At 37.9% G+C, this 24,627-nt stretch overlaps 1 protein-coding gene across 1 annotated transcript in view; it reads left to right on the top strand.

The window, feature by feature from the left end:
- Positions 1-431: 431 nt before the first annotated feature.
- Positions 432-24,627, top strand: part of WDR36 (WD repeat domain 36) — a gene marked incomplete at its 5' end in the record, with an annotated part of 34,955 nt that continues 10,759 nt past the window's right edge. Inside the window, 17 exons of the mRNA XM_084305583.1 lie at positions 432-599; positions 1,295-1,322; positions 4,083-4,183; positions 4,537-4,654; positions 5,570-5,702; positions 7,322-7,376; positions 8,214-8,346; positions 9,963-10,138; positions 10,705-10,825; positions 13,142-13,207; positions 14,170-14,253; positions 15,723-15,877; positions 16,985-17,099; positions 18,367-18,532; positions 18,805-18,913; positions 19,704-19,783; positions 24,030-24,137. Coding sequence (XP_084161709.1) covers positions 432-599; positions 1,295-1,322; positions 4,083-4,183; positions 4,537-4,654; positions 5,570-5,702; positions 7,322-7,376; positions 8,214-8,346; positions 9,963-10,138; positions 10,705-10,825; positions 13,142-13,207; positions 14,170-14,253; positions 15,723-15,877; positions 16,985-17,099; positions 18,367-18,532; positions 18,805-18,913; positions 19,704-19,783; positions 24,030-24,137 — 1,916 coding nt within the window. The remainder of the gene's footprint in view (positions 600-1,294; positions 1,323-4,082; positions 4,184-4,536; positions 4,655-5,569; positions 5,703-7,321; positions 7,377-8,213; positions 8,347-9,962; positions 10,139-10,704; positions 10,826-13,141; positions 13,208-14,169; positions 14,254-15,722; positions 15,878-16,984; positions 17,100-18,366; positions 18,533-18,804; positions 18,914-19,703; positions 19,784-24,029; positions 24,138-24,627) is intronic.

Consider the following 24,627-nt stretch of genomic DNA (forward strand, 5'->3'; position numbering starts at 1 on the left):
CCTTTTCCTCCCCCTCCCGACCTACTATTTATTGCTATGCACCCCCCGCACCGACCCCCCCTTCCCCTCCCCTCCCCTCCCCTCCCTTCCCCTCTTTCATCTTTTTTAATTTATTAACGGAAGACACACGCACACACACACAGACGCACACCGCCCCGCCCTCCTCACGACGCCTTTCTTTTTTGTTTTATCAGAATTAAACGCCTTTTTTCCCACCACCCGCCCCACGGCCCCGGTCTGTGTCTCTGAGCCGGGAGGGGGGAGAAGCTGGGGGGGGGGGGGGAGAGGGGGTGGGTTTAGGGGCGGAACTCATCTCCCGCAGCCGCGGTGCGCCGGGGAGCGCTTTGCGCCTGGCACGGCCCGGCGCCCCGCGTGCCCGGCCGGAAGCCTGGGGACGCTTCCTGGCGGCCAGCGGCGGGCGCGTGCGGCAGATGGCGGCGGGCGGCGGGGGTGGCGGGGGCGGCGGCGGGGGGCTCTTCGCCGGGTTCCGCGCCCTCGGCCGCTACTCGGGCCACGTCCCGCACGTCCTGCGCTACCACGGCCGGCACCGCGAGTTCTACGTGGCCACGGCCGTGGGGCGCAGCGTGCACACCTACAACGTGAGTGCGGCGCCGGGGGGGCGGCGGCGGGACCGGGGGGGAGACCGGGCCGGGCAGGGTCGGGCCGCCCGCTGAGGCGTCGCCCCGCCGGGCTCCACACCTGCAGGAGCCTTCCCGTGGCCCTGCTGCCCACCTCTGCCCTTTGTGTCCCTATAAAACCTCTTTTTTGTCACTATAAAGCCTTTTCTTGCCACTTTAAAAGCATTTTCATTATATCGGGGCTATAACAGAACTGGATCATGAGTTTACGTTGATCAGCAGGTCACAGACTGCATGCAGCGGGTGGATTGGCTTACTGCTGGCTTCTTAGCGGTAGCTTTTGTCCGTCATGAACTGAGGCAAATTAATAACATCAGGTGCTTGTGGTGGAAATGATGTAAAACCAGAGGTGAGGTGAACACAAGCCTCCCCAGGCCTTGCAGGTTATCTAAACATGTGCTTAGCTTCACGTGCATTAAGGTAAAAGCTTCCCGGCGTGGTGTCTCTCAGCATGTATTGTCCCCTCCCTTCTGATCTGCTGCCTGTGGGTCCCCGTGTAGATGCTGTTTTAAGATAAAGTAAATATGGTTTTCTTTCATGTAAGACGTGCAAATTCCTAGTTGCAGCTAGGCTGGCTTCTTGACTGTTGAATTTCTGTTTACTGCAGATTCAGTTTGACATCACTAAAAATGCCATTTTAATGTCCTTTTTTGCAGGTGAAGAAGCTCGGGATCGTTGCTGTCAGTAAGTATGCATGGATCGTTCATTCTTCTTTCCTGAACTGTAGCTGTGCCCGGGTCTCAGATCAAAAGGGGAAACTGGGTGCTGAAGGTGTCCCTGGAAGAGTGGATCTCAATTTAGAAACAGGGTTGCTGTTACGACTGTGATTTAGTTCTCTAACCTGGTGAGCCTCCTGTTTTTGTCACCGTGTTCATCCAGAAGCAGGCATTAAAGGAACAAGCAAGGGACAAAGTTCACTTTTTGATCACTTTTTGTTGTCTTTACGGCTACTAGAAGGTAGCCATAAAGGCTAGCTAAAGGCCTTGGCCACCATAAAGGAGGTAGCCAAGTCCTTCCTTACAGAAGATAGATGTATAATTGCAGGGTCAGAGCTGCTGTAGATGATACTAAAAGTCCCCATGGCATTAAAAGATTGTCTGGACTGCTGGGGACAAAAGGTGTTAATCAATGGCTTGACATCCAGTTTGGTGCTAGTAACGTGACAAAGCACCCTCGGTGTCAGTGGCATGTCCCCGTGTTGTTCAGTGCCTTCATCAGCATCCTGAGGTTCAGTCCGTGGAGCTGTTGCAAAATACCTGGACTGGGCCCACAGAAACCCTGCAGTGTTCATGAAGGGCAAGCAGAGGATTCTGCACCTGGGACAGCACAACAAGCTGGGAACTGACTGCCTGCATGGCACCCTGCTGGAAAGTAGCTCAGGTGGTGCTGCTGCCAGGCTGAACGTGGGCCAGCAATGGAGTCACCATGAGTAAAAACAACCCCTGTTCTGAGCTATGCTAGGAAGACAGCCAGCAGCACAGGGAAGGCTGCTCTTGCCCTGTACTTCGCTCTGGTGAGACCACACCTGGACTGCAACACCCAGCTTGTGTGTTTTCGTCCTACAGCTCTCCCTTTTCCTTCAGGAGGGATGCTGAGGAACATGACCCAAGAAGGGGCATTGAAGTAAATAAATCTGCTTTGTCTGGTGAGGGATAAAATACAAGGTGACCAAGAACTACCCTATTACCTGAAAGGTAGTTACAAAAGCATCAGTTGGATTTGTGGTGGGTAGTAGTAGATGGCATAACAAGGGGCAATAGGCACAGATTGCTTCAAAAGGTCAGACTGGAGGTTGGGAAAGATGTCTGTGACTAAAAGAAAACTGTAGTACAGCATCAGTATCGAGAGATTCCCTTCCACAGAAGTTCTCAACACGTAGCTGGTCGTAGTTGCAGTTAACCTGAGTGGTGATAGTCCAGCTTTGGGAAGAGCTGAGCAGGAGGGTGAACTAGATGACTTCCAAAGATCCCATCCAGCCAACAGTTAGATGATTCAGTGACGCAAATGCTGTAGACCACAAAGTTCTCACACAGATTTCATAAAACCAAATATTTTTCAGTAATAGTTGACCCCATAATTTGGAGAACCACCCATCACAAAGCTGCGACTAGGTTTAGAAGCAGTGAACACTTGCAGCTATAAGCAAATAAGTGTAACTTCTGTTTTTCAATGGCATAGCCTGTGAAATCTTTTTCGGTGGGCTGTGCCTTCTAATAGACATAGTCATTTAAGCTTTTTCTGAGACTGTGATATTAAAATACAAATCCAGATATATTAAAATGCAGAATCGTGATTGAGAAAATAAATGATGTGCATCTCTGTGTGCTGGTGTTGGCCTATTGACGTTTTGTGGTTGGTGCTCTGAACTTTTTCAAGAGGGTTTATCTAAAACAGTCTTGGTCTAAGCAGCCTGGCTCACAGCCTACGTGGAGTACCAGATTTCTGTAACCCGATGACGTGCCTAAGTCACTTCGCAGGTATTGTGGGAAGTTGTCTAGTGTTCAAACAAATGAAACCTCTTATAGAATGCAACCTTGTTTATTTTCTTAATACTTCCAGTTAAAGTTCCATAGCAGTACAGCTAAGTTCAAGATTCTTTGTCTGATAATAATTCATAGTACAAAGCAACATTGGCAGAAGGGATGCTACATGATCACATAATTCACCTGCATCACAGGCAAACTCCTCTGGTGACTGATTTTTCATCTGGAGTTTCTCTTTACATTTGGGAAGTGCTGCAATTTGTGATCCGTGTTTCTCTGTTTCAACAAACTTAAGAATATTTTTCTGTAGAGTATTTTTTTCAGGTTTCTAGCAAGTAGAACCACAACAGCTTCCTCTCAGAAGCCTTTGGAGCTTAAGCTTTTTTTTTTTCATTTGAGCTTGTAAAGTAGTTGATCACAATCCTCAATACTCTTTCAGAACCAGTCAGTAGGTGGGAAGTGAGATACGTTCTTAAAGCAGTAAATTGTCTGTCTCTTCAACTGTGATTAGAATAACCAGATGCAGGAGTGGGTCACTGGCTTCTGTAAACCAGCAAGTTTGCAGAAGACTTAAACTAACAGGCATTGCTATCTCTGAGCTTTTGGTTTATTATCTGTTTACAGTCCAGTAGGCTGTGGGCTCTGACAATCTGTAGAAGTGTTATTTTGTAAACTTTGAAGAAGCTAACATGTGCCTTTACTTGCAGTGATAATTCAGTAATTAATGAATTGCTGTCTTTTCAAAGAACCACGTTGTGATTTATCAATGTAGCACTTATCTTGTTACCAACCGTGATATGCACCGTGGTACTTGCATTCATCTGAAATTATTGTGTTCTTACAGAAATGCATACAAGAGAACGGTTTTATTGGTATGTCACCATGCTAAACAGACATGTTGTCAGACTTTATCTTTTGTTATGGATATGAAACCTGTTTAACTTTTCTGTTTGATTAACAGGCAATGCTTTGCTTCAAGACATCACTTGTTTGGCAGCGGACCGAATGTTGATATTTGCTTCATACGGTGACGTTTTCCATGCTGTTGCCAGGAACAAAGAGGTTTTTATCAGTTTACTTATTAATTAGTACTACAAAACAGTTGTGTAGCGTTTGTCTTCTAGATAGTTGGTTCTCTACAGACTTGTACTTCCGTAACTGTTAATTACCTTCAATTCTAGAAACGCTGTTTTACTATAGAAGGGGGAGCATAAAACAGGAGGGTATAGGAACAGCTTTGGTGATGTCTGACCCATTTTTTATGCATTAATTGTAATAGTTAAATAAGTACTTAAAAATCAATTTGTTGTTAATTCGTGTATAGACGATTAAACTAAATACTTTAAAGTATTACGTTAACGTGCTATGCTACCCAAACGGTTTGTATTGAAAACTTTTCTACTTTGAAATTACAGGTAGTTCATACCTATAAAGGTCACAAGGCAAGAATACACCTTCTGCAGCCTTTTGGTGATCATGTCATCTCTGTGGATGTTGCTAATGTTCTTATTGTTTGGGACATACAGTCAGAAGGTGAGAGACAGTTTTTGTTATTGCTACTGTTCTGTGGAATAGGACTGTTAAACACTCAGTCATTTGTAAGAAGTATTTTAAGCACATGTTAGGAAGTTTTTTATTCTTTTGAAAAAAAAAATCCTTATATAATGGTTTTACCGAAACAGTAACTTGAGGTCATCATCTAGCAATAATTTGTCATGAACTGATTCTGCACCACGTGTAGATACTCTGTAATGTTTTGTGTAGGTGTAAAGAAATCTTGCAGATAAATCACATATTAATGTTCCATTCTTTGGGGTAAAGACTGTGATACAGCAGCTCTGTCAGCATCTCCTAAATCCTATAAGTCCTTGATGTTTATCAGTCTGTGTAAGAGTAAGTTTTAATTAATAATCTTGTGATTGTGTCAGCAGCATCTTGTGCCAGTGAACAGTGCCTTATGGAATCCTGTTTCAGTGGCCTTGGGTGTTTTTTTTTTCTTTAGAAAGTATTCTCAGACTGATGTTGGCCAATGTCATTCCCTGCTTACTAGCTCTCCAAGTGTCTGTAGACAGGCTTTAGCGATTTGAAGTTGCTATAACAAACTAAAGGTATGCTAATCAAATGAGGTGTTTTGCTCAGGCAGGAGCCTGAGTCCTTCAGAAAGATACAAATCACTACAGCTCTGCCAGCATTGTTGTGCTAGGTAGGTTCATAGGGGAGAAAAAACATACCTTCAAGCAAACAGATGTTATAAAATAAACAAGGTTAGCCTGTCCTGTTACAGATTAGCTAATGCTTTAATGGAAGAAACACCAATTGTAGGATTAGTGCAGAATAAATGTTCTTGTGCCTTTTACATTTGCCAAAGGATAACAAGCCTGCCAATTTTCAGGGGTAGCCATGCTAACATTGTTTTTTTGTTTTGTTTTGTTTTGTTTTTTTCTGCAGAGGAGTATCTTCAAGTGGTTTTTGATAAAGCTACTTTTGCAGTTTCTGCAATTTTGCATCCCAGCACCTATTTGAATAAAATTCTCCTTGGGAGTGAGCAAGGGGGCTTGCAGCTGTGGAATATAAGATCCAAGTAAGATTCTTATTATCTTAGGTATACTTCATGCTCCAAGTAGTTTCGTATACGTCAACTAATATTTTTAACTATGGGAGCATTTGAACATGGAATATTTTACTGAGTACTTTGGCATAAGTTATTGCTTGGTCTGCCTCCAGCAATAAAGAATGTTGCTGTTCCCTGCATGCTGATGTTGTTCAAATTACATGTTGTTTACTGTCTCTGCAGAATGTCAGGGATTGTTCGAGAATTCTTTTTATCAAGTTACTTTTTTTTAGTTTCTTGGAATCACATAGCTTTCCCATGAAAATAATTAAAATGATAGTAAAAGCATGTTCAGGCCTCCTGCATCAGCTCTTCCAAGTGTAATTTTTCTGGTTGGTGCTGGTCCAAGGAACTGCTGGCAGGTGGTGTGGAGGTAATTAGTGTTTGATATTTAGACTTAAGAAAGAGGTGTGTAGACATGTAGTTGTCTCTGAGTGTATCCCAGTAGAGCACTGTCCATAATGACAGTATTTCATGCTTACCATGATTAACTGCTTTCTAACTCATTAAAGGTAGAGGGAGGTTCACTGTTGCCATGTATTAATGTGCATACTGCAAATATGTGTTAGATTGCATAGTTCAGTGTTTTATTCTCGTAAGTACCATATACTTACAGTGAAAGTACAGCTAACTTTTTGCTTCACGTTCAAATGTTTTGGAAACGCAGTATATGCTATATAAATCAGGAAGTAGAAATAACCTAAAAAATACAGAAAAGCAAATGTCTGCACTCATACTACTTTTGCGTCTTTAATGCACATCACAGCTTCTAGGATGCAATATATCCTAGATGTTAAACCTCTTTTAGATCTCTTAGTTTCTTCCTTAACTGTATGAGAATTTATAGACATGTTACTGCTCTTTTGACAACATGGCTAAGATAAGTAATTTCTATTTTCTGTTGTTTGTTCCCTAAAACAAAAAAAAAATTTTGTGGATAGGCGTTGGCACGATTAGATAAAAACTAAATTGTTGAACTGAGGAGGAATACTGATAATCTCTGTCAAGAGAAGAAAGTTAGGGATGGAAGTAGAAGGCTGCTAGCCATCTTTTAAGAATGATAATCAATATCTGTGGTGATAGAATAATTTTTCAATTATGTGTTTATAATTTCACCCTTAATAAGCATGACCAATTTGGCTTGATGTTTTGGCCGTTTATGTTCTTGAAAGAAACAAGATGTGTGTACTTGTAGTACGAGGAAGTGCCTTCATGTAAGGGAGTTACTCTGAATGAAGACTGGCTTCCTATGTTGATCTTATGAATTCTGAAGAGGTGTATTTAAAGCAGAAACACATGCAACTGACATGGAATAGGTTGTATTCTCTATTGCATTATGTGATTGTGTCACCTTTGAAGTATTAAAGTGTGACGCTAACTTTTTCAAATGAAAATGTACTGTAAGTTTTATTCTGAACCTTATTTATCAGTATTTTTTTTCCTCTTAAAAGGTGTGTAAGGACATTTTTTTGTTGTTTTTTTTGTTTGTTTGTTTGTTTGTTTGTTTTTTTGTGTAAATGCATGTAAAACACACATTTTGATGTGGAAAATCCTGAAAAGTTATAATTGATTTATCTTTTGTTTTCCAGCAAACTCTTGTATTCATTTTCAGGATGGGGCTTAGGGGTCACAACTCTTGAACAAGTTAGTATGTTTTTTTTAATCTTATTTTCTTATACAACTGGTGAAGTATAGCAAACAAAACACTGTCATTTAAAATTGCAGCAATAAAAATGACTTGTCTTCGCTCAAGTCAAACTAAAAATCCTCTTGAACATACTAGATGAAGAGACGTAGACTTGAAGGCTAATTACATAGCCTTCCTCTAGTCCCAGTTCTTCCATGTTTAGCATCTTAGCCATTTTGTGCTCATTATTCTGTAGTCTGTATTCAATTAATTACATAACTAATTAATAGAAAGTAATTGTTTGCAAATTGTAGGTGTATCGTGCGACTTTTGTGACGCTGGCAGTTTCTTGCTGTTTATTTTTATTTTTATTTTTTTTTTACCTCAGAGGTTAATAAAATGTGGGTTTTGCTGAGTCAACAGAAGATTTTTGTTTGTTTGTTTTGTTTTTTGTTTTCTAGATATAAAAAATAATTAAAACTTGGTGGTAGTGGTTAAAGTATTGGTAACAGCTTTGAAAATGATCTTTAGTCATCTGGGTAAAACTTTTAAATACATGCATGTGACAGGGTGCATAATGGTCTACCAGAAATGTTTTTCCAAGGAGTTCTAACTAATGGAAATTGAATTGTTCTGTTCTGTGAAGAGGAGGTGCAAAATCTTGCAGCTCTTTTTTATTGGTTTAGATTTACCATATGTTCAATTTCAGTTATGGAAGTGTAGATAGAGGATATCATGAGATACCTTTGTTTCTGCACTATTTGTTCTTAGATGCAGTGTTTTGTATGTACTGCTATTAATAGGGTAGTGGCCAGCTTTTTTCACTTCCAGTTGTCTTTCAATATTTCCTGCAGGCCCCAGCTGTGGATGTCGTTGCAGTTGGTCTTGTATCTGGTCATATCATTGTACATAATATTAAGTTTGATGAAACTCTTATGAAATTTCAACAAGACTGGGGCCCCATCACAGCAATATCTTTTCGTACAGGTACGTCTTTTGAAAATACATATAAAATAACTAAAACTAAATGGAAGTTGGGAAAATGTTTTAAAAAAGCATTTGTGAACTGAAGTTTGGGATGAGAATTTCAGTTTTCAAAGGCTGTGGGTAATCTAGAAAAACTATCAAAGAGTAAGGGAGATTAGGCTTATTTCATAGCACTTTCCCATGTACGAACTCAGTGCACAGGAGGTATGCGCAGGCATACAATACTTTTCTTTAAAGAAAAATAAGCCTGTTATTTATGTGCCAAGAGCTAATGCCTCTCATAATTATTATTTTTAATTATTTTAATTATTATTAATTATTTTCATAATTATCGGAGTTGCTGCAGAGTAATCAGTACCCTAAGTTCGTATCCAAATGTATTGTCAAATTTATTGTCTAGTGTCCTCCCAAGGAAGACAAGTTAGAATGTTAATACTTGGGCCACAACTGAATGGCTGTTTCAGAGGAACACTATGTTAACTTTTTGGGTGTGTGTGTGTCCAGTGAACACATACTAAATACTCAAGCTAGTTACTGTAGCACTGATCTTGCCTACAGGCTGTGATGCTGAATCTAGTCAGTCATATGAATAGAGAAGCATGCAAACCTTAACAGCATGTGCATTGATGCAAAGCCTGCTGATGAGAGATGCTCCTGGAGAGGCTTGATTGAAGTGCAGAGAGCATTTTTGTTTCAGCCATTTAACTCAAAATATTAGTAGAGTTAAGTAACTTAACTTGCCTGCTTGAACATGCAGCTTCACACTCTCTCCAATCTCTCTCTAATCTGTCTCTCTTCCTGTCCTTATGGATAGGAAATGTAAATGTAACCTGGTTCTTATGAATTCATATACTTATTACAGTCTTTGCGTTCTTCATTTAAATGAAATGTTCTTCATTTAAATGAGAATGAACTTGGCAAATTTCCATACTGGTGAAGAAATTCCCATACCACAGAAGAAAACTGTAGTCCTGTTTTGGATGTCCATGAAGTGTGCAGTTGTAATTTGAAGCTGTGCTTTTATTTTATTAGGCCTGAAAGATTAGTTTCCAGTTATGCAGGAAACAGCAGAGTTTTATCTTGACACGATGAGAGTTAAACATACTTACTAGAGTATTTGTCGTATGTTTTTAGAAGTTAGTGTGACGTGTTTGTTTCCTTAATAATAGAGAGGACACAAGAAGTAGAACAAAAACTAGAAATCCCTTGAAATTAGAATTTTAATTATTACTTAGAGTGATTGAATAAAGATGTCATCAACTTTCATGTGCTGAAGTGTGAAGGCTTACAAGTTTGGGGAAGAACCTGAGATAGAAAGTAATGTCTTAAGAAATGTTGCAGGTCAAGGTCTTGTGGGCTTTCCAGGCTTGGTTGCTGAACTTAGATATATTCGGTTGTGTAATCATCAATTTATAAGTCACCTTTGTGTAGTTTCAAGTTTGAAATATTAGGATATTTCAGATAGAACACCATATCTTGATAATGTTTTTTTTCTCCTTTGGGTTTGATCTTTTTTTTTTTTTTTTTTTTGGCATCAGTTTTAAGATGTACAAAGTTTGTAAGGAACTGATGAACCGAAAGTCAAGACGCAAATCTCTTAAATTTTGTTTGAGCAGATGGACACCCAGTAATGGCAGCTGGTAGCCCTGTTGGACACATTGCTTTGTGGGATTTAGAAGAGAAAAAACTTATTAGTCAAATGCGAAATGCCCATTCCACAGCGATAGCTGGTATGTCGTTTGTCCCTGGAGAGCCACTTCTTATTACTAATGGTGCTGATAATGCTATAAGGGTAAGTTATAATAGCTGCTGCTCTTTGCTGTAGTGTTTTTGTTTTTTTCTCCTACAATCCTTTGAAGTGTAAATGTGTACTCTAATTTAAAGTAGCAGTTTACAAATGAAACAAATACAATGAAACTAAAATTACTGAAATTGCTGGCTCTCAGCCAATTTGTTAGTGGAGAAACTTACGGTTTTGCTGCCATGATGTAGCTTCCATTATTGCTTCATGGTAACCTTGAGGAGTAAAGCTTTGGATCCATGCATCCCAAACCAGTTACTAACTTAAGTCATGATCTATTTCTGTTTTTGTGTAATATTCTGTGTTGTGAACTGTTGCAGTTGATAAATGTCCCTGGTGTTTTGCATTCTTTGATCTGGTGGAGGGGCATAATGAACAGTGGAGAGCAATTTGCTGCTGCATTGTAAACCTCCAGAGTTTTAGTGTCAAATGTGAAAGCCATTATGTGAGGTTTGCTCTACCAGTTTCCGCTTTACCCTGTTCCCCTGCCAAGAATTTTAGTTGTTGGCACAGCAATGTTCAACACCTTCATTTTTCTGCTTTTCCTGGGGAGGCAGGTATGGATTTTTGATGGACCTGGTGGCACAGGTCGTGTGTTGAGAAGTCGAATGGGACATAGTGCACCACCAACAAAAATCAGATACCATGGACAAAATGGAGAGCAAATTCTCAGTGCAGGTATGAATTCTCATTTTTATTCTCCAGTATGACTTCCTGTTGTTATAAAGAAAACATCCCAAGCTTACATCAGTAAAACAAAAAACTGTAACAGATACTACGGATAAAAACATAGTTATGAAATATGAAACTATAACAGAGGACAAAAATAGGAAACAATGCATTTTGTAACTTAGAGGAGCCAATCCACTTCTCTCAAGTTTGAGCAAGCACTGTGGATTATGACTTCTTTGTAATTTGTTACAGTTTAGTTGTATCTAGATTATATCTTCCCAAGGTCACTTGGTACCAAGATACTAATGTAAAAAGTTTGTGACTACCCTTCCTTAGAAACTAACATATTTAGAATCAATTAATAGTCCTTAATTTCCTTAATGGCCTAGTTCAGAATGTTTTGTGGCCCAGAGCACTTCAAAAATGGAATAAGAGACACATCAGTTAATCTTTAATCACTCTGAAATAATTAAATTGTCTACATGAGCAACACTTGAAAACATTACGTTTTGATGAATGTTACGTTAATATGGCCCAGCAATACACTGGTATACCAGCTTTGGCCCCCGCTGTATACATGACATTAACATCCTGGAAAAGTCCAACATAGAGCCACGAAGATGATTCAGGGACAGGAGCACCTCTTCTGTGAGGAGAGGCTGGCACAACTGCGACTGTTTAGCCAAGAAAGGAGAAGGGGGCTCAAACTGGAGCACAGGAGCTTCTATCCAAACATGAGGAAGCACTTCTTTACTGTATGAGCACTGGAGCAGGTTGCCCAGAAATGCTGTGGGTTCTCCCTTGGAGATCTTTAAAAGACATCTGTATGTGGTCTTAGGCAGCCTGCTCTAGGTGGCCCTGCTTGAGCAGGGTGGGTGGACAAGGTGGCTTCTGGAGGTTCCTTCCAACCTCAACCATTCTGTGCTAAAATTTGTTGCTGATTGTCCAACTACGTAACTTGTACTTGAGTAGCTAGTTACCTGACTGTAGCTCAGCTCAGTCTGGATTAGCCACTGTAACAATTGCGTTGCTTAACAAATCCTCATGTTTGTTATTTTATTTCACTGTTTTGTTAACTATACTGAAAAATATGGAATGAACACAGCGGCAAGGTCTGAGGTCTCAAGCTTTGAGATCTGATTTTTCTGCAGTGTAAAGGGACTGACTCTCTTCATTCCTTTCTGAAACAGTGCTAAAACTTCATGCAACAAAAATGAGATTGCAGTGCCTTTCAAGTGCTACTGTTTTCTCTAGACAGGCTTCCCTACAAATACACAATAAAAATTCACTAACGTCCATGGCTTCATCCTGCTTGATGTTCCCAGTTCACAGTACATTTGTCCTGGCTCCCATGCAAAAGAATCTTTTTATCTTTGCAGTGTATTGCTTCTGAATTTTTCTGCCTTGTAGAGGCTTTTTGTTACTCCTTCTACAATACACAAGTCAAGGTGCTTGAGTTTTGTGTTCAGTGTCTTTCAGATTGTTTAAGTTCACTTTGAATAATTTTCTGTTTCCATACTTGTTTTCCTAATAACAATGTTCTGTGATTCCTCTGACCTTTAAATATAGTGCCTTTGATTTTATGTGTGTTGTACAGTTATGTTTTCTGTTAATTCTTAATTCTGCCTTGTCTGTGTCATCCCCACAAAGTTTTTGGATCTGAATGTTTCAAAATTGAGTCTTCCGTCCCTCTTCTAAATTAAATCCCTCTAAACACTGTGAACAATGGATACCAGATGGAGTAGGGAAGCCCCATTAGTGTCCCGGTCTGCAGGAGGGATGGAGAACTCAGCCTGTACCATTTGTGTTTGGTTAACTTACGTGTAGTTCTTAGCCAGCCATGGCATGTATTGGGTAGAGAGAGAATAAGAAAAGAATATTGTAATTGGTGAGAGTAGTGTGTAGTTATGGGAAAGTTAAGGAGGTACTGTGAAGTTACTTGAAGAACATAGTGTATATATGGTAGTAACGACAGAAAGCTGGAAACAGCTAGATATTGTGGTGGAGAAAGTAGGGGACACAGTAATTGAACGTGGAGAAGATAATTAAAAAAAAAAAAAAAAAAAAAAAAAAACCTGTCATTTTCTGTGTGTATAAAGTAGTAGGAATTGGAATATAGGCCATAGAAAAACTGTGTTCCATTAGTTCCAGTAGTTATAATTTACCTGTATTTTTTCTTAGATCAGAATTTTTATTAAATTATTATGGTGTTCTGAGATTTCTGAGGGTTTATCTTCTGCTTTTCTTGTTCAGATAGCTTATGAGTAAATAGAAAGTTGGTTTGTTTTCACCCTTGAGTGATTTCTGCTAATGTTTTGTCAGGTCAAGATGGAACGTTGCAATCTTTTTCAACAGTGCACGAAAGATTCAATAAAAGTTTAGGACGTGGTAAGTATTTCAGTGAAAGTACCAATATTGATGAAAAAACTGCAAATGTATTTATGTAAACACATGTGACAGCATTAGGTAGGTCTTGTTTTCACTTTAACTGTTATATAAAAATTATTCACCTCATCTGCTCTTCAAACTCAGTCCTCCTGATGTATAAATTAAACTCTCAGAAGTGTTTGGCTGGTTGAATATTTGGAAAACTAATTTATGTAGCCTACAAGGAGTATTATTTCACTGTGGGAAATGTTGGGCATGATTTTTATATTAAAAATATATAACTTAAGTGACATTTATCGTGTTTCATTTTAACTCCTTTTCTCCCCATTCATTTTCCTTTTCTGTTTAATACGCTAAATTAATACAGTTCATTCATATTTCTTGGCTTCAGTTTCTCTGATACATTGTAAAGTGTCATTTAAAAAAAAAAATCTACACACTGCCACGCTTAAGGGATATTTTCATTGTTCCTGTAGAGTGAGGCTCAGAGAGACTGAGATAATTCTTATTTTTAGATTTCTGTATATAGTTTTATACATATTTAAATAGACAGACGTAGATTAATTGGATGGTTATGTCCTTCGGGCATAAATTTAAAATTCCTGAGTCTTTGGGTATTGAAATTGCTGAGTGTTGTATATTGCTTTATATAGTCATGTCTGTATGACCACACCTTTTTTTGTGATGATGGATCTCTGCCTAAGGAAGTCAACGCAACATCCCGGAACAAATGAATTGAGTAGTATATCTGTGAATATATTAGGTTAACAATTAGCTCAACCTCACATGGATTTTGACAGGAACTCTGCTAATCTTCTTAGCTTTTCAGACTCTACTGCTATGTAAATATAGGTCAAAATTTTCAAAGTTTTATAGGAACTTTACATGTAGTAAATAATCTGTTTTAAACCAATAAGATCAGATCATGAGGTTGAGACACTTACTTGCTTTTTTATTTTAAGGTTCAATTAACAAAAAGAAATCAAAAAAGAAGGGTCTTCAGCATGATACAATGGCACTTCCACCGATTACAGCCTTTGCTTCAGGTAAGTAGTACTTGTGTGATATGTGATAGAACTTGTCACATCTTCATCATACCTTTTAACCCTTTTAAAGACACAAGTGTATTGAAAGATGGTGCTGTTTTGCGAAGAAATTGCTGAGATTATGGCCCTTCATGAGCAATAAAATGACATTTTACCTGCTCAATTCCATTCTTAATTCAAAAAAGAGCATTTCATTTCAAACATCTTCAGGTTCAACCAGCTGTTGGCTTGAAAATCTCCAATAGGGGAGCTAGTATCTTCTGGCATTTGTGGTACTTGAGGCTGGAGAACCAGCAGGAAGATCTCTGTCAGCTAAGGAATGCTTAGTTGTAGCAGCTGATTTTTTGATCTGCCCGTTTCTCTGTTAGTTCTCAAAGAAAAAATTCAGTTATTTAGTTCATTTGTGATTCAGTGAACCTAACTTTTTGAAGCAGAATTGCAGTTATCTTTGCTTTATCAAAATTGACTTCTTCAAATGAAGCTCCTCCTCTTCAGATTTCAGGTTTTTATCGTAAATGCAGCTATTCTTTTGTCTTCCAACCATGGTTCCATGTTTTGTGTTTTGAGCGGTTTGAATTTACAATTTTGTGTAGCCCTCTTACTAAATATAGTTGTTATATTTTGCACAATTCAGTGGTACGTACTTGTTGCAGAAAGATGTATATGTGTATGTGCATTTTTTTAATGTATGTTAGATGTTCTGCTTGATAAATTTAAGGTATTAGAGTACCTTAGGTATGTTTTGGGGTACAAGAAAACTGATTAAAGTACATTTTGCTTAGTGTTTCTTCTTTGTTGCTATATTGTCTTCCATAGCTAGGGTGAATTGGCTTGTTCCTGGTTACTTTATTCTTTAAAGTTATAGAATTACTGAATTGCAAGATCTAAAAAGTTTTTTTCACATATTAATTCCAGAAAAAAATGCAAATTTACTTGTTATTTAGAAGTCCGTATGATTGGTCATATTATCAGAACTTTGTTACCATAACAAGTAAGTTTTTGAAGAAAGGTTTTTCCACAAACATAGAAAAAACTTTCACTATGTGATGCAGATGTAGCTTTTAAACCCTGCTCTAAGTGGATAAACTAGTGGCTTTTAACTGCTTCAGCAGATTAAGAAAAGATTAGGGTACTCATCTGGAAATAGGTACAGCTTGAACAATTTAACCAAACCATTTATGTTTAAATATGCTTTTCAAACCACATAGGCTCAAATATTTAAAGACGTGAAATGTGACAAACCAGAAAAACGTGTGTGGTTTTGTTAGCATTTTAGTTTTAATAGCACATGCATAACAGTTTGCCAGGCATTTTTTTCCTAAATGATAGCCCTTTATCTGTCCAGTAAGAACACTAAATGTAAACGTTTTGCCTAAAGGTATTTTAAAATACTATTTCTTACGATATCAGAAAAAGCTTATTTGATTGAATGCTTTTTTTCTGAAACAAACGTGTGTGTTGCATTGCAGAAGTGGCACATCAAAGTGACTGGGATGGTATTGTTGCCTGTCATCAAGGGTATATAACCTGTACAACCTGGAACTATCAGAAAACTTCTATGGGAATTCATAAACTGAGGCCAGAAGAATTTAGCAAAAACAAGCCTGTTGATATATATGCAACAGTAAGTTTATCTATAATAATATCAGGATTATGGTATATGCTGTCTTGATTTTGTACAGAAGCCAATATTTATAATGAAAAAACATTATCTAGCGGTGTTTTAGTTGCTTTGCAGAGTTCTTTCCAATCGCTCAGTGTGTCCTGCTAACTGTTTAGTAATGTTATTAAGAGAAATGCTGCATATGTATTTTTTTCTTTAAGCATACCATTTAGCTGAAGATTCAATTTTTCAAGCTCAGATGGTTAAATGGTTTATATTTACCAAGGTTTTCTCATAATGACTTAAATTCGACTGTATGCCTTTTTATATACTTGTGCTGTGAATACAAATTGCTGAAGATGCTTTTTTTTTTCCTGGCAATATCGAAAAGTGTATTTTCAAATTGCAGACAGGATAGTCTCTTCAAAATGCTTTGCAACTTGAGCTGGCCACCATGAGAGCCAAGCAGTCAATAAAAGAAATAAATGTTTACTGAGGGTTTACCAGTTTTCAGTACAAGTAGTTTCTGTGGCACATGTAGCTCGTGTGCTATGTGTTCATAGTACTAATTTATCTGAGGGTAAATTTTGTATTTATAACATTATGCTTAGCAGTTCAGCTGTAAATACCTGCTTTCTCCTAACGGGTTCTTTGTCTTTCTAAAGACGTTAGACCATTTTCTCTCACTACTTAAGCTCTGTGTGAATTTAGCCTGTTCTGGGGTGCCATCAGTAGTACTGGTATTCAAGCAGAGTGGCAGTAGGTATGCTTGGTCCATATGTTAGGTACTGAAATCATGGATGCCTTGATTATTTAAGTTACTCATTTAGATTACGACTTTTGATGTTGCTAGGTATATTTCTGAATGAAAACGTCACCAAGGCAGTATTTCATTATCCTTAATAAGCATCCACTGCCTTATTTACTTGCAGATTTGCTTATTTTAATATTTCCTCTATACTTTTTAGAGGTGTAATCTGTTGTTCATTCCATGGAGCTTTCCTTGAAGTTTAATAAAAACATACAGTACTTTGCATTCCTATTGTACATTATTTATCTTCTAACAATTTTTCTAATGAGATATACATTTTAAGAATTGTTTTCATAATTGTTTTTTTCCCCTCAAAGGCTGTTGACATTACCAGCTGTGGGAACTTCGCTGTAATTGGGATGTCAACAGGACGGGTAGATGTATATAACATGCAATCTGGTCTTCACAGAGGGTGCTATGGCAAAGAAAGAGGTAGGAATTTCTAAAGTATTTACTTGAACAGCAGAACAGCAACAATTTAGTATTCTGTCATCTGAGGAATCTAACATACTTTCCGATTTGAATTTGGGAATGAGTCCTTTCCTTTTCCGTAACTACTGTGTACTGTCCTAGCTTGTACTGTGATCAGCAGTAATTTGAGACCTACTCTGAAGGACATCCCACCTATTTTTAATAGCTGTGACATTAGCATCTGTTTCATTTTAATCAGCGTAACTTTGGCAGTTACCAATATGTTTAGCACTAAAATGAGACCCTGAGGTCTCATTTGTTACTTGGCTTCTTGTTATACTGTTCTTTCTCAGAGGTAGTTTCACATGTTTCTTGTGCCCTGCTTAAAAATGAAAGAATACTTTGTATACACAGGAAATGGAAATTTGTAAGAAATTCCAGATCTTTGCAAATACTTTTATTTTATTACCCAGCTGCAAACTTCAGACTTTATGTGAATAATGGTGTTCATCTCCTTCCAGTGGTTGTGCACATATATATTGCATGTCATGTGTATTTGCTGCTGCTTTGTAAATCTGCAATTTATAGTAGGGCCCTTATAGTCTGATGGTTTTAGTTGTAGAAGCAAAGAGTCCTGATGAATTTTCAAACCTTGACAGGATGCTAAAAGCCATCTAACTTGGGAAATCTGAAGCAGTTTCTTACAATATCATTATTCCTTGGTAGTGAGATCAGTTCTATAAGCTTGGTTACTGGCCAGTAACCATAGGCATAGAATAAGAAATAAAATTTATCCAAAAACAGATAAGCTCCTCTTTATAATGCAGTATGAAGTTGTCTGGGGGGCGTGGTGGAACAGACTTTTGGCAAGATCTGAAGCTGTAAATTCTGTGTGAAGTGGTCAAGTTCCTTGGAAAAAATCCTTAAATGATACAAAAAAAAAAAAAGTCCCTTAAGTTTAATGTTCAAAAAAGTCTCCCAAACTGAAAACCTAATCTTCAGCCTCAACGATGCACAACTTTTGTGTTATTTGAATTTGTTATGTATTCCTAGATGCTTACTTGAATACAAGTTAGTTTGGTGTATTTGGTTTCTGTACTGATAAAATAAACAAAGACTTTACAATTCAACTGGTCTTGTCAGGTCACTTCGGAATTGTTTGTCACATGCTTATGGCTTATTTTATGTAGTTAAGCAGAGACAAACAGAACAGCATTCAGCAGTATGCTGATTTCTAAACTGTGTTTCAAGTCTGAAATAAAACTTTCTTTTTCCCTTTGACTTGCAGCACATGAGGGGTCCATAAGGGGGTTAGCAGTGGATGGATTAAACCAGCTGACAATCACAGCTGGTAGTGAAGGGTTAATTAAATTTTGGAAGTTCAAAACTAAAGATCTAGTTCACTCCACTGATCTTTCATCTTCTCCAAGTGGAATTCTGCTTCACAGAGACAGGTAAGAAACCAAAGGTATTTCATACGCATATTGTTTTGCTGCGCATATAAAAGTGTAGGATCACAAATTTTCTAATGAAACTTAAGTTTTTGATGCTTGAAGTACAACAGACTGCTAGTTGTACGAGAAGTAGTGCTAGTCTGAAGGAGTGTGTAAACTGATTTCCCTGAGATTATTTCAGGGTAATGATATTTTTGGAGCAAGGTTATTGATGTTTTCATTTTTTTAATCTCTGAGTATTCATGGTCATATATGCTATTTATTTTTGGCAGTGGTATTCTGGGAATTGCCTTTGATGACTTCAGTATTAGTGTTTTCGATATAGAAACCAGGAAGATTGTCAGGAAGTTCTCAGGACACCATGGACGGATTAATGACATGGTAATTGTTAACTCACTTACTGCAATAGGTGATGTATGCATGTGCTAAATTCATTTTAAAGAGGATGGAATTCTTTACATATATGCAGTCACTGATTATTTTATTCAGTGATGAACAGTGAAATAGTTTGGCCACATTCGTTTTCAAGTTAAAATATATCATGTTTCAAGTTAAAATATATCACTAATAAAATATATCATGTCATACGGCAGTGTATTTTTAATGTAGTTTGGGGTTTTACTATAGTCATCCAAGAAGCTACTTTTGGGTTTAACAAAATAAAGCATTAGAAATAACGGAAGTCAAGTTGAGCATAACATTGCACTACAGTCCTAAACTGCACATGTACAAAAAATAAACCAGGTAAATACATAGCATGAACAGATCTGAGATTATACCACACACTGATATTTACTTATTTACATCTTGTGTAATTGTGCTTTGCATTGTTCATGAAAATAATTCATTTTTAGCTTCTGATTTAGTTTTTAGTGCTAGGAAGTATTTGATTTCTTCAGTTTTATGTTAAGTGTTTTCTGTTGTTAATGTAAAAATGAGGACCAAAATGCTTTCACTTGAAGTTATATGTAACCTCTGTCAGTATATTTAGACTTGTTCTGAAATAGTTTCTGTTTTTGTCCTTTTCCCTCTTTAATAAGGTGTTGTCAGTTTTGTTACTATGGCCAGACTATTTCATCATGATCTTAGGGAGCAATCTAATTTTCAACTGTGTAAAAGAGAACTTCCTGACTTGTCAGTTGTCATACTTAAATTTAGTATTTTATTTTAGACTTTCAGTCCTGATGGTCGCTGGCTAATAACTTCATCAATGGACTGTACCATTAAGACTTGGGACCTTCCATCTGGATGGTGAGTCAATTGAAAAAGCTATAGCAAAACTTTTTGTAGTTTGATTTCTGTCTCTTAAATGGTAAAAAGTCATTCTTGCTTGATTATGTCACCAGACTGTACTATATGATACTCAAAGTTATACGTGGGGAAAGAGCACAGTATCCAGTATATTAATTGTGTGCGATGCTAGCAGTCATAGAATTGTAGAACAGCTTTGAAATGGCCTTTTAAGATCCTACCTTTCATGGAAAAGGTAGCCTAGACAGGATAATTTAGCACCCTGACCAGTTTCATCTTGAAAATCTACAGCAATGACCTCCTGGGGAGGTCGTTACAGTAACTGTTCTCACTGTTAAAAATGTCATCCATCAAGATAAAACATCTCCCGGTGCTACTTGTACCTTTTGTCCCTGGTCTTCTTCATGTGGCTTTGTACAAAGGGAGAGACTTCTTCTTCTTCCTATCCTCTCTAAGTACTGGAGTGAGGTGCCCAAGAGCCTTCCTTTCTCCAGGGTAGAAAGGCCTTGTTCTTTCCCTTTACTCAAAGGTCAAGTGCTCCAGTCCTTTGGTCATCTCCATAGCCCTCCTTTGGACCTTCTGCATCTGTCCGTGTCTTTCTTGAACTGTTGGAATCAGAACTTGGCACAGTACTCCAGGGGCGGCCTAAGAAGGACTGAATAGAGTATGATCCCCTCTCTATCTCTACTAATGATGCCACTGCAGGTGCAGCCTGATCTGATCCAATTGGCCTTTGTTTCCGTAGCAGCACACTGCTGACTCGTGCTCAGCTTGATGTCTGCCAGGACTCCCAGGTCCCTTTCAGCAATCCTGTTCTTCAGCCACATAGATCCTAACCTGTTTCAGGATCTTTGGTTATGTCATTCCACATGCAAGACCTTGCACTTCTATTCATTAAAACTCAGACAGTTCTTGCTTGCCTACTGTGGCAGTCTGTCCAGGTCCCTTTGTAAGGTGGCTCTTCATTTTGATAGGTCCACATCACCCACCTGGTTTACTATCATTAGCATGGTTGGTGTAGGTGCTTTCAATCCTGTTGTCCAGATCATTTATCTTCTAAACAGCACGGAGGCTAGAATCAATCACCAGGGGACCTGGCTTGTGACAGGCTGCCTGCCCAAGCTACAACAATTGATCACCACATTGTGATTGTAGCTTGTTGGCCAATTTCCTACCTGTCTCACAGACCACCCAGCTAGTTTGTATCTTCCCTTTTTGGCTAGAAGGCTGTCATAAGCATTGTGGAGTGCTTTGTTGAAGTCCAGGTAATTAATATCCACTGCTCTTGTTGTAGAAAGTGTCCAGGTTAGTCAGGCATGATTTGCCTTTGGTAAATCTAGATCTGTGTTGTCTATTCCCAGTCATCTGCTTCAATTGGCTTGCAACAGTTCCTAGGAGGACTCGTTCCTTCACTTTCCCAGGGACTGCAGTAAGACAATTAAGAGGGCCCATACTTTCCTGGGCCCTCTTTCAGGACCTTCGTGTGGATGTGTATTTGCCTTCTTCCAATCATCAAGGACATCCTCTGATTTCCACTTTTCAAAGATCATGGATGGGTGTTGCAACTATGTCAGGCACTTTTCTTAAAACCCTGCCAGTTTCATTTCTTGTGGAACCTTAATCTTTCTGACTGCATCTCTGCATGTCCTAGCAAGGCTCTTGTCCTTGATGAGTATTTGGCTGCCTTTCCATAGCTGGTATGCTTCTTTTTTTTTTTTTTTTTTTCCTTTTAAGCATACCCAAAAGCTGGTCAGTAAACCAGGACAGTCTCTTGTTCTGTCTTCTTCTTTTCCCATTGCCAGAGATGGATGGTTCTTCTGCCTCCAGGATGCTGTTCTTGAATAACAAGTCATCTTGGTTTGTGAGCAGTAAATAGAGTGGTGTACTGTTCCTAGTCACGTCCAGCATTAGTGGCAGGAAGTAGTCCTTAGTACATTCCAGGAACCAGACAACTTGTTCACTGCTATGTTATTTTCCAAACGAATGTCCAAGTAATGGAAGTCACCCAAGTGGACTGGGTTTTGTGCCCTTTTTTTGGGAATACACATTAGTAGTGTCTTGAAGATATGATGAAATCTGGAATTGTCATATAAGTATGAATAAGTGTGAATTTTTCTGGAAGTAGCTCCTTAATCTAAATGGAAAGAGGTTGCCTAAGGTGAATGCTTTCTGATATGCTGAAGGATTAATCCATTTTGTTTTCTGAATAGAGCCCATTCTCACTCACGTTCACTTTAACATATGATAAGCTTTGCTTCAGAACTGCAAGAAGTTCTGATCAAGCTGAAATCTAGACAGCTACATGACACGCACTGGTTTTGAAAATGATTAGATTAGTTTTTTATTTGAGAAAATTTGTAAATTTTCTTAATTTTTTATTTTAATAAAAGGTTTTCCTATAACTGTAGGCTGAGGAGAATATATTGAAAAGGAACAGCTCTTCATAGAAAGTCAGGTGCTTGATTTACTTCTACTATAGCACATTTGCTGCTTAGTAGAAGAATGGAATTATAAACTCTTCATTCTAAAGACTGAGCTTTGATATTGAAAAGACAGAAAATAATTAACATGACTAATACAGAAACATGATTAACATGACTGAGTCTTAAGTTACAAAAATACCTACTGACTTTAATATATGTCATACCATTTACTTATTGAGCATCTGTTTTTACTTGAGAATGCAGCTTAACTGTTTGTGCTTGCTTATGTAGGGCTTTATAAGAACTGGAGAGAAATTACCAATTTATGTAGAGGTTCTTACAAGCAGGAACCTTGGTGTTACTCAAAGTTTTTTTCCTGCAGTACACTTTGCATGGACACATTTTCTGTGAAAATCATGGGCATGTCTCACATTGCCCTTCCAAGATGGACAGATTTTTTTTCCTAACTCTGTAATTTTAATCACGGCTTAAATTTCATACGTAGGGAAGACTTGATTAAATTTATTGTTACTTCTGTTTTTCATTATGGCTACTTTATTGAACAATAATTCTCAGATACTGATAAAGATTGTGATAAAAGTATGGATTTACAACTAAAAGCAGCATTTACGGTAAATCTTCCAGCCACTGTACACTCACTGATACATGTTCTAGCACTTACTGGTTTAGTGTTTGTATATTTTGTTGTAAGTAGTGAATAATGTGGCTCCTACCTGATTAACTTTTTACTTGTCATGTTTGTCTAGCAGCATGCAAATGAAATTAAAAGTTCCATTGAAAGTACAAAAGTGGATTTCTAAACTTGATTCATCAAACCTTTGTAAAAGTGCTGAGTACCTAAGAAAATGTATGCTCCCAAGATTTTACATTTTAAACCACTTTGTTACATTAATATATTTCTGTGAACAGAACAGATTTGTGGAACTAGCTGCGGTCATTGCTTCTCACTTTACTTGTGTTTTATGTCTGTAAAGAGCAATCCCTTCATTTGTGCTTTCCATTCAGTTTTTATTGTTTCTGTCAATGAGCTACTTGTCACATTCAGTTACTTACAATTTCAAGTAACTGAAATTTGTACCTCAAAGTGACCGGCCGTGCTATGAAAGCGAGCTTAAAAGGAAGTCTACTAGGGTATGCATCATCAGCCACTTAAAAGTGGCTTGTTAAAACTGTCACACATCCTTTAATATTGTAACTTTCTTTTTGTCGTCTTTTTTAAGTTTTCTGTATTAGTAAAAGGAATGATCAAGGAACAATAAATATATCTTGTTAAAGTTCTTATAGTGTCAAGAGAAAATATTGGAAATGATCAAATTTTGCAGGGTACAGTTCATTCTTTACTTTAGGGACGTTAGACCCTAGTTTTAACCAGGTATTCTTACGAAGTATCTGAAGAGAGAGAATTGACAACTAATGGCAGAGAACTAAAAGATGAGTTCAGACCAGCATGGGGCTGACTGGAAGTATGAAACTTATTGCTGCTGAAAACGCTAGCATTAAACCTAAGGGATTAAATGTGTACAGATGGTTCAGCATATTATCTACAAAGTATGGGTGCCTAAGGAGCTAGAATAAATATTCTAGATGTAGCTGCTGTCAGAAAACTTTATAGAGGTACGTGGTTTGTTGCCCAGTGCCATTCATTTGCTAAGTTTATGTATGTTGTATTTCAGTGCTCTAATATGCTCGTATATGTGTTTCCAGTGTCCTGCTTTCATTCAATCCTGTTTGTGCTGTAATTCAGATATGTATTAAAAAAAAAGTTTAGTTTGTTCAGGTTTTTCTTTATCTTCTCTCTTTAGCCTCATAGATTGCTTTCTGCTGGACTCCGCAGCAGTGAGCCTGACTATGTCTCCAACAGGAGATTTTCTAGCTACAGCACATGTGGATGATCTTGGAATTTATTTGTGGTGAGTATGTAACATAACTATTTCTACATAGAACTTCAAGTGGGGTGGACTTCTTATAATCATCTTCATGGCAAATATATGAATGTTCTGCAAAGTATCATCTCAAGAGTTTTATCATATTTGTTTCTAAAAGAGTGAGGTATTTTCTGCTGTTGTGATCTGTAGATCTTTAAATTTCTCATTGTTAAGATATGCTGATAATTAAGTAGTCTTTGTGTGTTTTTTTTTCTATTTCTTACTCTAAAGAATTCCTGGTATGCCATTCCTAAAGTTTCTCCTTCGTTCTTCTCTTTTTTTTTCTGTCCTTTTTAAATGTCAGTGTCATACTGTGTCACCATCTGAAGGACTAGTTTTCTTCTCCTAGTATACAACATTGTCTGAGACTTCTTGGTAGAATTTGGAAATTATGAATATTTTTTTATTATTGATAGATCAGCACAGGTGTAAAAATGCATTTTTGTTCAATTTTATAGAGATTTAAAGCAAATTG

This window comes from Netta rufina, assembly GCF_964035555.1.
Source record: "Netta rufina genome assembly, chromosome: Z".
Lineage (NCBI taxonomy): Eukaryota > Metazoa > Chordata > Aves > Anseriformes > Anatidae > Netta > Netta rufina.